The following is a 12,517-nucleotide window of genomic DNA, read 5'->3' as shown; positions in this document are numbered from 1 at the left end:
AACATCTTTTGTACAGCACTTACTGCTTCAGTGTACAGCTACATACATTGCCAAACATCAACATGCATGCTACTAAATTTACCATTCTGCAGAATAAATTGAACACCTTACATCACAGCTGACCAGATGTGCTTTATTTAAAATATGCATACGCTTGATTATTATTTTCGTAACTTAAATGTTTGTGAGGCAGCTGAATATCGTGATTATGTTCGGTGCCCTTGTAAGCATCAGAAACATTTGTATGTAAATAATGCAATTTCATTATGAAAAGTCGACAGACAATCCGAATCTTTCTGTACCCATGCTTCTCTTACTGTTTACTGTTACGTCATGACACGGTTTCCCAATTAAATATAAAAAATAAGCTCCTCCTCCTCCTGCAAATCACACGAATAGATGGAATGGATATAGCAATAAGGTGAAGTGCTTTGATGTGATAAATGTTGTGTGAAGAAGTAAAAATTTGAGAATAGGTTTTTCCCCTTTCCAGATAAAAAGGGGAAAAACCTATTATCATATTTTGGTACTGGCAAAGGAGGTCCCATGATGAAGTAAAAATTTATTAGACATTTCTTCCAATGTCGGTATAGGGCTCTAGAAATAAAGTGCTGTTGCACGATATTCCATAAGAGGAAGTAAAACATACAACATGAATAGGGCAATAATATATAAATGAAGGCATGTGTGTGCATAGTGACTTCTGTTACTCCGAGACGCACTTGCAGTGATAGAGGTAAGCACCCTAATATAAAAAATTACAGTGCTGCCAGGTCAAAATACTCAAAATACTCCCCTCTAGTACCGTTTAGTGAGGCTAAGATGCTTGCAGTGAAGGACGAATATTATTTTCAGGCTCTTTCAAAGTGGTAGGCCTGTATGAAATTAAGGTGAAGGCCAGTTTCCAACCCCTCGTAGAAGGGAATGTGTGTGTGCACGTGTATAAGAGTGTGTGTGTGTCAGAGTAGTAGTTTGTGCACTGTTCTATGATCCCAGAAAAAATGGTAGCCTTACTGTCAGCATCCGTGAGTCCCAAGATGAAGAGTAGGAGAGGTATGCAGATGAGCAGTGCAGGCAGCGACAGCCTCTCCAAAAGCCCCATTTTACGCGACATCCCCACGACCACCGAAGCGTCTGTCTCGTCAGCCAGTAGTGTCAGGTGATGGCGTTTAATCTGAAACGTAAAGTGAACACGATGGGGCACAGGTGAAAAAGTGAACTGCTAGGTTGAATGGGCCAAGTTAAAATCCCCAGCCAGGGTTGACTCAGGCAGCAGCAGCAGCGGCATCACCATCAAAGACATAAGATCAGCATCATCGGCGCCATCATTTTAAATCGTATAAAAATCAACATTATTATCACCACCAACAGGATCATATTCAACAATATTATTTACAACATTGCTATCAGGAGCATCAGCAATATCGCCATTATTATAATTAACAGCATACCATTATCATCATGAGTATCATCAGTGTCATTATCACGATTATCAGTGTCGAAGTACTCATCATTAGTGGTATCATCATCATAATCAGTGATGTATGTATGGCTTAATGCGCCTAAAATTTCAGGCATGTTGGATATCGCCATCAAGTTACTGTGATAAACATGTGATCTAGTCCAGACAATTACCGTAGAGCGCATGCAGTTTTAACAAAGGTTTGCGTTGCAGGACAGAATTAAATTTAACTCTATTTTGTACTTTTTGTTATATGAAGCAATAATGCCACTATCACTGGCTACAATTTTGCAAGAAAATCACATTATTTAACTTCAGCTTAAGCGATTGGTGTTGTATATAATTGGTTAATATGATTGCTCCCCCCCCCTCCTCTACATTCACCACAAGCCAATTAACCCTTTCCCATTTCGAGACAGCTGCAAGTTGCAGGGTGGGTCCTGCTCACTGCTGAATCTCGGAACGCGTAAGCGGTTCCGCATACATTTTATTTTGAGAGATATAGCGCTGTTGTTATTAGAGGCAATGTACTCACCGCGACACGACCGCATTCTATGATAGCTAGCGCCCAAATGTGTGACATACCCTCCCGCGTGGCCTTGTGGGAGCCTTGGTACCGATAAAGTTATTTTATTTTACACGTATGTCATCGGAACGGAATCGGAAGAAAAATTGATGATGTACATGACTGTCTTTCGCACCATACATAGCCAACCGTGCTAATTGGAGGTGCGGGGAAAAGACAACAAACTAAACACAAAAAGCAATTAAAGCAAATTAAAGACACCACTAAAGTAGTTCTCTGACATCATCTTCCAGAGGCACCTGAAGTGACATTACAACTGCTTTTTGCTCGAGTTTCAAATGGAAATGAATTGGTCTCATGAAAGGATATTAATAAAATAGTGGGAATATAATTTGGAGAAAGACAAAATATTTGAAAAAAGGAAAAAGTGAAACCTAATGGTGCCTTCGTCTGACCTCTATGAGCACCAGAAATAACCTTCAATACACGGGAATTTTAAAGGTGCCAGAGGAACTGTTTAAGGGGGTGTTTAAAGTTATTTTTTTACATAATCCTGCTATAAAGCACATTGGCTTCTAGGCACTGACTGGAAAGCAGTAGTTGAGATTAATAGTATCTCCTATGAGGAATGTTTGATGTGTCCTGTGGAATCACATGGCTCACTCAAACACATATAGGTACAGATAAAAACACACACAGATAAGAGAGATCCCCAATAGCCTTAACAGGCTGTTGGGGCAAGGGCTGTTCACGCGCACATACCCAGCGCCTATGTCTTCACAATATTGATTTTACAAACCACACCATTTAAGTAGGAAAACCAGTTGAGATGTTCATCAATGATGATGACTGTGAGCAGGAGTCGAACTCGGGTCGCCGGGATACAAATATACTCACACAACCCAAATATATTTACACACACACAAAATCAGACACACTGATACGCACGCACACATAGGCATAATTTACACTACCCACTGGCTTCAGGACTAACCAAAATTAGCTGGTACATCAGATCAGCCCCGGCCAGCACACTTCCCATACACAGTTTATCATAAAAACGAGGATGTGCACAGGACATGTTGTATCACATCACTGTAATCATAGATGATTATGTAATTTTTTTCATTTATTTTATTATAATATGTAGAATATATTACGCACCATCTAATTTATTGTGTTTATTGGGTGTTAGATTATTTCCGAGCTGGACATTTTATTCTGGCCTCACCAATTGCCAAAAGCACATGGTATGCCTGATGCACATGGTAGTGTGGCTACACTGGCCTTGCTAGCTTGGTATCAGCACATACTATCCGAGAGGATCCACCAGGAGGCTACGTACGTGAAGCTGGTGGCACTGCTAAGCAGATGTGGAGGTACTGCCCCTGTGAGCCTTCATGGTCTTTACGGACGCAAATAGATAAAATAAACACAGTTATAGATACGTACAGACTATTGCACACAAGTAGCTATATTCATAGATACACATAAACACACAGATAAAGACATACACACAGACATTTCACGTAACCACAGACACACACCGATATACACATGTAGAGACATACAGAAACATACATTGACACCCATATGCATATATACTGTATATACACACAGGGCTTAATTTCTCACTTGATATTTTCCAAAACACTACTAGGAATACTAGGAATAAGGATTATCAGTATGAGGTACTTCTGCTAAGCATAAGGTACAACACCTATCCATAACAATGCTATATTGTTGCATATTATATTCTCATGGAGTCATCCCTGGAGTAAGCTTCCATAAAAAAAACAAAAGTATAAAAGAGCAAAAAAATTGTTATGAGATTGGGACCCATTTCTAACACATCATCTTGAGTAAAATGTGATAGTTTGTACATTAGCGGTCAAAATCACGTATTGATGAATTGGCCAAAAAACACATCATGATGGTGATTTTATCCATTGCTGGTAATGGAAACATTAGCACAATTTCACAAAATAATCACAGATACATTCACCATCATGCAAATCTGGCTCCAGATGCTTAACTTGCTTTCTGTTAAATTGTCTTATTGCAGTAGCATACTTTAATAATACTTTTATGAGCAAAAATAATTGTAGTAAAGCACCTTTTTGAATAAAACCTTGCGCAAGATAAAGCTATTTTCACCGCGATTAATTTCAGCATGATTCCAGACTGAATGGCGTTGCCAAAACATAAATATTATCTCAAGATACAGCACTCACGGCAGGACAACGTAGTTTTATCTTGTAATCCAAAATCTTTACTCACAAAAAGCAGTCAGTCATCACCAAGTCTCAAGAGCCACATGATGAATTAAAATCCTGGCCATGATGTTTGGTCAATGCTTATTGAAGCTGTTTACACACTTTTATTATTACACACTTTTATTGAACTTGCGGTGTTGTCTGTTCATATTCTTTCGAATATTTGATGCATATCTTCGATCTACGAAGCCTGACGAGTTGAAATTTTCTACACAGACTCGCCTCGCCTGACAATTGAAGATTTCATTAAAAAAAACGGTCCGGGTCCTGGCCATCGTGGTCCTCTTCGTGTTTTTAACTACATTTAATAATTAATAACTGTACATTTTAGCCACCCCCCCCTTTTTGAAATCACGAATGGTTGCACCCACCTACGACGGCAAACGTCTAATCCAATGACAGCGGCTGTTGCTGGCTAGCCTATGACCAATGAAAGAAGTGCTTATATCGCCACTCGTCATCGCGCCGGAGCAGCCACTGTGATTCCCTCTTCCTTAGGGCGAGAGCAACAAGTATAAAAGAAGGTTTAAAAAAAGAATATTTTCAATGCACACACTTTTATTTGCACTGAAACGTAGACAATACGTTATTTTGACCCCGGAATTAATCAAATTTGATGTGCTCAATAAAAGTGGGTGGCTACCTTTCGATATGTATAATTTTCTTTATGCAAATTTTCTGTATTCAGGCCACCCCCTGGGTCATGTCCATGGAAAAGGTAGTATTATAAATTTTATAGCAAATTCTGGGTACTCCTTATATTTGCAGAAGTATATTGTTATCGTTACCATGGCAATACATTCCAGGAAACTCCTATCCACACATCAGTGTAACTAGTATTATCACCAACACTGTCATGATTACCATGATCATCATCATTATCCCTGAAATGTTTCCAACACATTTAGGATATCGCAGGTTATCTTTCAACACAGCATGACACGGCACAGGAGTCATCCTGAAACAGTAGAACAAAGTAAGAATCATAGGAATAGGTTTTACCCTTTTAACTGGCACAAAAACTGACACCTTTATTCAAGGCATCATGTTTGCAATAACCACAACACAAGCAGTCAAAATGCAAAAAAAAGACAACTCTGATAATAATATGCACTGTCCTTGAATTTGATTGGTCCACACACGAGACAGCTTTTCTTAGAGCCTAGTCTCCATTGGTGTTGGACCAGAAGACGCCAAAAGGCATACAACTCAAAAACAGCGCACTATCAGAGTATTGAGGGCTCGGGGTGAGCATTTACATTATGAGACCTCCTTTGCCAGTAACAAGACATAGGAATGGGTTTTACCCTTTTAACTGGCACAAAAACTGACACCTTTATTCAAGGCATCATGTTTGCAATAACCACAACACAAGCAGTCAAAATGCAAACAAAAAGACAACTCTGATAATAATATGCACTGTCCTTGAATTTGATTGGTCCACACACGAGACAGCTTTTCTTAGAGCCTAGTCTCCATTGGAGACTTGTGTTGTGGTTATTGCAAACATGATGCCTTGAATAAAGGTGTCAGTTTGTGCCAGTTAAAAGGGTAAAACCTATTCCTAGCTATTAATAGCTGGATATACTGTAGTAAAATATCATTCCGACATAGCGGGACAATGTGTGAGTCATCCTGACATTGCAGGGCATACTCTGAGTCATCCCGACATAGCACAGTTGTGAGTCATCCCAGCACAGCGTAATTCCCAGCACAAATCATGGTCATAATCATCACTGCCATTCATCCATAATCATCATCACCATCACCACCATCGCTACCTTCATCAATATCACCACCACTGCAAAACCAGCAGGGCTGGGAAACCTCATCATCAATGTATAATTCGTTGGCAGTGATGTACTTCGCACTGCTGGAGATCCACGCATGGTCCACACCTTTTCAAGGGTAATCCTCTCTAACCACGGATAATCGTGGATAATAGAAAGCATGTGCCTTCACTTCTGGATCATTGCTTCCCTGCATGATGGCTCAGATAATAGGAAAGTGGTGTAAAGATAGGGTCTTGGATAACACAAGTTTCACTGTAGACATGTCCCAGTTCATATTCTTGGTTCTTTCGGTCAAGTCACGTAGAAGGGAAACAATCAAATAATAAAAATATAAAACAATAAAATTCCCTTCTACGTGACTTTACCGAAAGAACCAAGAATATGAATCCCTGCAGTCAACAAAGCTTTAAGTCAAAAAATGTCCCAGTTCGTTTCGATATCCCAGCGCGGCAGTTGACACAATTGGTACATGTTTCTTCCATCACCTTGCCTGTTCACCCAGAAGTATAAATGGGTACACCAGTTAGTAGATTAGTAGGTAACATGTGGTGGGGTAACGTGTGGGTACACCCACCTCTTCCAAGACATTTGATCAGTGTGGAAGTGTAGACCACATACCCTCTAAAGCTCCCTCTGATTAGGAAAGGAATTTCAGGGCTGCAGTTTTACCTTGTAACTGAGAAATGAGGGCAAATGTACCACGTAGTGACTTAGACAGCCGTGCCGTTTGAACATTCACACATATGCCAGCGAGTACATTCATTACTAAAAGTCCACTAGCAACGATTACCAATTCCTGACTTTTGGAATTGGTAATTGATTCTAAAACAGATATAGTTAACATTTTTTTACGAGTTAACATCTTGCCATGGTGGCAAGATTTTAACTCTCTCGGCTGGTATGCAGGAGGTAGTGGGTTCGATCCAGACCAGACACCAGCATATTTGGAGTTTGCATGTTCTCCTCGTGGTCACATGGATTTTTCTCTGGGTCCTCCAGTTTTCCCTCCACATTTAGAAACATGCATTTAGAGTATTTGGTTGCTATACATTTCCACATGATAAGCCACTTTATTGAGCTATCTTACCTGGCAAAAAAATAATTAACATTATGAGACCTCCTTTGCCAGAAGCAAGATATAGGAATAGGTTTTACCCTTTTAACTGGCACAAAAACTGACACCTTTATTCAAGGCATCATGTTTGCAATAACCACAACACAAGCAGTCAAAATGCAAACAAAAAGACAACTCTGATAATAATATGCACTGTCCTTGAATTTGATTGGTCCACACACGAGACAGCTTTTCTTAGAGCCTAGTCTCCATTTGTGTTGGACCAGAAGACGCCAAAAGGCATACAACTCAAAAACAGCGCACTATCAGAGTATTGAGGGCTCGGGGTGAGCATTTACATTATGAGACCTCCTTTGCCAGTAACAAGACATAGGAATAGGTTTTACCCTTTTAACTGGCACAAAAACTGACACCTTTATTCAAGGCATCATGTTTGCAATAACCACAACACAAGCAGTCAAAATGCAAACAAAAAGACAACTCTGATAATAATATGCACTGTAAATTTCGATTTAAAGCTTTCGTGACTGCAATGATTCATCTTCTTTGGTTCTTTCGGTAAAGTCAAGTAGAATGAGAATAAAATAATAAATTGATAAAATAAAATAACACAATAATATTCTCACGACGTTTCGGCCACAACACAAGCGGCCTTCATCAGGTGAAGGGAGCGAGACTGTCTGGTAGGACAGCGCTGGAGTGAGAGAGCCACGTTCAGATCACGGCTTTTAAGCTGTGTGAGAGGAACAAAGAGCCTTGACGAAGGAATTAGCATAAAATTTAGCATTGAAAAGGCTGAATGATTAGCTTGTGACTGGTCACAGAAATAGCTATGTTAAAAGTTAAAGCATACACATCCGCAGAGGCACCCATTGTTAAAAGGAATTAGCATAGAATTTAGCATTGAAATAGCTAAATTAAGGCATTCGCTTGTAACTGCTACAGAAATAGTTACGTTGAAGTCAGAGCATACACATTCACCGAGGCACTTAGTAGAAATCAAAACAGGAGAATTTAGCATTGAAATAACTAGGCGAATTTAGCATTGAAATAACTGGGTGATTTGCTAGTGACTGGTCACAGAAATGACTACACATCTGAGCTATTCACAGTACTATATAGTGAACCAATAAAAACTAAAATATAAATTACCTTCATGTTATCAATAAACTCTATATTCTCCAATCAGCTAAGCTACCAACCATAAGTCGTTATATATCACAATGCTATATGGCGAAAAAATGGGTGGATTCTTACCCTCAAATTTCCGTACCACGGATAGCTACGGGCCCCGTTCAGACGGACGAGTTCGTCCATGGTCGGAACAGAGGAGGGGGAGAGAGACAGCTGCGAAGCCCTAGTATACTCCATGTTGTAAACCATACCATTAACCGTGGTGTGAGAGGTATTAAGAGGCAATGCTGGCGAAAGAGCTGCGGTCTGAAGGTCATCGTAAAATTACAATTAATTAAGAACAGAAATGATTTAACACATCTTTCCAGTGGTTACTAAGCCTGAATCCATCTTCTCGGTTGAAATTGTCTCTGTGCTTGTATATGTGAATGGCCTCATGAACGAATCTCTCATGGTAGCCAGTTGGTTTGCAAAGAACCTCCGTCTTGGAGAAGTCAATGTCATGTGAGCCCACTGAATTGTAACAGTGATCTGCCACGGCAGAGGAGTTCGTCTTACCGTGTTTCAAGTCTGCTTTATGTTCGCGGATGCGGTCCGAGATATGTCTTTTGGTTTCTCCAATGTAGCTACTACCACAGAGGCACTTTAGTTTGTAAACGCCCGGGTACTGTATGTCTGGAAGAGCATCTTTTACAGATGGAACTAAATCACGGATTTTGTGTACTGTGTTGAATCGGACCTGGATCTTGTGTTTATTCAGGATTTTGGAGATCTTTTTAGTGACCCCTGCAATGTAGAGTAAGGTGATGGTTTTGAGTGGCTCCACAAGAGGATCCTTCTTCATGACTGGAGTGATGGCTTTGCGGATTGTGTAGTCGGAGTAGCCATTAGCCCTGAGAGCCTGGTGTACGTGCTTGAGTTCACTGGTAATGTGTTCCTGGTCGGAAATGCATTGGGCTCTATGGTATAGAGTCTTGATGAGGCAGTTCTTCTGGGATGGATGGTGGTGGGAATCCGGTTTCAAGTAAGCATCTGTATGGGTAGCTTTCCTGTAGACAGAGTGGCTCATTGAACCATCATGTCTCCTTTTAATTAAGACATCCAGAAAGGGTAGTTTGCCATCTTTTTCGACCTCCATGGTAAATCTGACACCTTTGTCATCTGGCCACATGGCCAGCCTGCTCTAGACCAATTCCGCGACCACATCAATTCCATACACCCAGCCATCAGATTTACCATGGAGGTCGAAAAAGATGGCAAACTACCCTTTCTGGATGTCTTAATTAAAAGGAGACATGATGGTTCAATGAGCCACTCTGTCTACAGGAAAGCTACCCATACAGATGCTTACTTGAAACCGGATTCCCACCACCATCCATCCCAGAAGAACTGCCTCATCAAGACTCTATACCATAGAGCCCAATGCATTTCCGACCAGGAACACATTACCAGTGAACTCAAGCACGTACACCAGGCTCTCAGGGCTAATGGCTACTCCGACTACACAATCCGCAAAGCCATCACTCCAGTCATGAAGAAGGATCCTCTTGTGGAGCCACTCAAAACCATCACCTTACCCTACATTGCAGGGGTCACTAAAAAGATCTCCAAAATCCTGAATAAACACAAGATCCAGGTCCGATTCAACACAGTACACAAAATCCGTGATTTAGTTCCATCTGTAAAAGATGCTCTTCCAGACATACAGTACCCGGGCGTTTACAAACTAAAGTGCCTCTGTGGTAGTAGCTACATTGGAGAAACCAAAAGACATATCTCGGACCGCATCCGCGAACATAAAGCAGACTTGAAACACGGTAAGACGAACTCCTCTGCCGTGGCAGATCACTGTTACAATTCAGTGGGCTCACATGACATTGACTTCTCCAAGACGAAGGTTCTTTGCAAACCAACTGGCTACCATGAGAGATTCGTTCATGAGGCCATTCACATATACAAGCACAGAGACAATTTCAACCGAGAAGATGGATTCAGGCTTAGTAACCACTGGAAAGATGTGTTAAATCATTTCTGTTCTTAATTAATTGTAATTTTACGATGACCTTCAGACCGCAGCTCTTTCGCCAGCATTGCCTCTTAATACCTCTCACACCACGGTTAATGGTATGGTTTACAACATGGAGTATACTAGGGCTTCGCAGCTGTCTCTCTCCCCCTCCTCTGTTCCGACCATGGACGAACTCGTCCGTCTGAACGGGGCCCGTAGCTATCCGTGGTATGGAAATTTGAGGGTAAGAATCCACCCATTTTTTCGCCATATAGCATTGTGATATATAACGACTTATGGTTGGTAGCTTAGCTGATTGGAGAATATAGAGTTTATTGATAACATGAAGGTAATTTATATTTAAGTTTTTATTGGTTCACTATATAGTACTGTGAATAGCTCAGATGTGTAGTCATTTCTGTGACCAGTCACTAGCAAATCACCCAGTTATTTCAATGCTAAATTCGCCTAGTTATTTCAATGCTAAATTCTCCTGTTTTGATTTCTACTAAGTGCCTCGGTGAATGTGTATGCTCTGACTTCAACGTAACTATTTCTGTAGCAGTTACAAGCGAATGCCTTAATTTAGCTATTTCAATGCTAAATTCTATGCTAATTCCTTTTAACAATGGGTGCCTCTGCGGATGTGTATGCTTTAACTTTTAACATAGCTATTTCTGTGACCAGTCACAAGCTAATCATTCAGCCTTTTCAATGCTAAATTTTATGCTAATTCCTTCGTCAAGGCTCTTTGTTCCTCTCACACAGCTTAAAAGCCGTGATCTGAACGTGGCTCTCTCACTCCAGCGCTGTCCTACCAGACAGTCTCGCTCCCTTCACCTGATGAAGGCCGCTTGTGTTGTGGCCGAAACGTCGTGAGAATATTATTGTGTTATTTTATTTTATCAATTTATTATTTTATTCTCATTCTACGTGACTTTACCGAAAGAACCAAAGAAGAAAATATGCACTGTCCTTGAATTTGATTGGTCCACACACGAGACAGCTTTTCTTAGAGCCTAGTCTCCATTGGAGACTTGTGTTGTGGTTATTGCAAACATGATGCCTTGAATAAAGGTGTCAGTTTGTGCCAGTTAAAAGGGTAAAACCTATTCCTAGCTATTCATAGCTGGATATACTGTAGTAAAATATCATTCCGACATAGCGGGACAATGTGTGAGTCATCCTGACATTGCAGGGCATACTCTGAGTCATCCCGACATAGCACAGTTGTGAGTCATCCCAGCACAGCGTAATTCCCAGCACAAATCATGGTCATAATCATCACTGCCATTCATCCATAATCATCATCACCATCACCACCATCGCTACCTTCATCAATATCACCACCACTGCAAAACCAGCAGGGCTGGGAAACCTCATCAGCAATGTATAATTCGTTGGCAGTGATGTACTTCGCACTGCTGGAGATCCACGCATGGTCCACACCTTTTCAAGGGTAATCCTCTCTAACCACGGATAATCGTGGATAATAGAAAGCATGTGCCTTCACTTCTGGATCATTGCTTCCCTGCATGATGGCTCAGATAATAGGAAAGTGGTGTAAAGATAGGGTCTTGGATAACACAAGTTTCACTGTAGACATGTCCCAGTTCATATTCTTGGTTCTTTCGGTCAAGTCACGTAGAAGGGAAACAATCAAATAATAAAAATATAAAACAATAAAATTCCCTTCTACGTGACTTTACCGAAAGAACCAAGAATATGAATCCCTGCAGTCAACAAAGCTTTAAGTCAAAAAATGTCCCAGTTCGTTTCGATATCCCAGCGCGGCAGTTGACACAATTGGTACATGTTTCTTCCATCACCTTGCCTGTTCACCCAGAAGTATAAATGGGTACACCAGTTAGTAGATTAGTAGGTAACATGTGGTGGGGTAACGTGTGGGTACACCCACCTCTTCCAAGACATTTGATCAGTGTGGAAGTGTAGACCACATACCCTCTAAAGCTCCCTCTGATTAGGAAAGGAATTTCAGGGCTGCAGTTTTACCTTGTAACTGAGAAATGAGGGCAAATGTACCACGTAGTGACTTAGACAGCCGTGCCGTTTGAACATTCACACATATGCCAGCGAGTACATTCATTACTAAAAGTCCACTAGCAACGATTACCAATTCCTGACTTTTGGAATTGGTAATTGATTCTAAAACAGATATAGTTAACATTTTTTTACGAGTTAACATCTTGCCATGGTGGCAAGATTTTAACTCTCTCGGCTGG

At 40.7% G+C, this 12,517-nt stretch overlaps 1 protein-coding gene across 5 annotated transcripts in view; it reads right to left on the bottom strand.

The window, feature by feature from the left end:
• LOC116938735 (receptor-type tyrosine-protein phosphatase S-like) overlaps positions 1–12,517 on the bottom strand; it is a 246,293-nt gene that overhangs the window by 199,896 nt on the left and 33,880 nt on the right. For all 5 annotated transcript variants that reach the window (XM_032946294.2, XM_032946285.2, XM_032946325.2 and 2 more), the window contains exon 2: positions 1,015–1,174. In XM_032946294.2, coding sequence (XP_032802185.2) covers positions 1,015–1,114 — 100 coding nt within the window. In that variant the 5' untranslated portion in view covers positions 1,115–1,174. The remainder of the gene's footprint in view (positions 1–1,014; positions 1,175–12,517) is intronic.

The sequence above is a fragment of the Petromyzon marinus genome, chromosome 1, assembly GCF_048934315.1.
Source record: "Petromyzon marinus isolate PM22_M1 ecotype Great Lakes invasive population chromosome 1, UKy_Petmar_22M1.pri1.0, whole genome shotgun sequence".
Lineage (NCBI taxonomy): Eukaryota > Metazoa > Chordata > Hyperoartia > Petromyzontiformes > Petromyzontidae > Petromyzon > Petromyzon marinus.
Note: the sequence above shows the minus strand (reverse complement) of the source record. Positions and strands in the feature narration are given on the sequence as shown.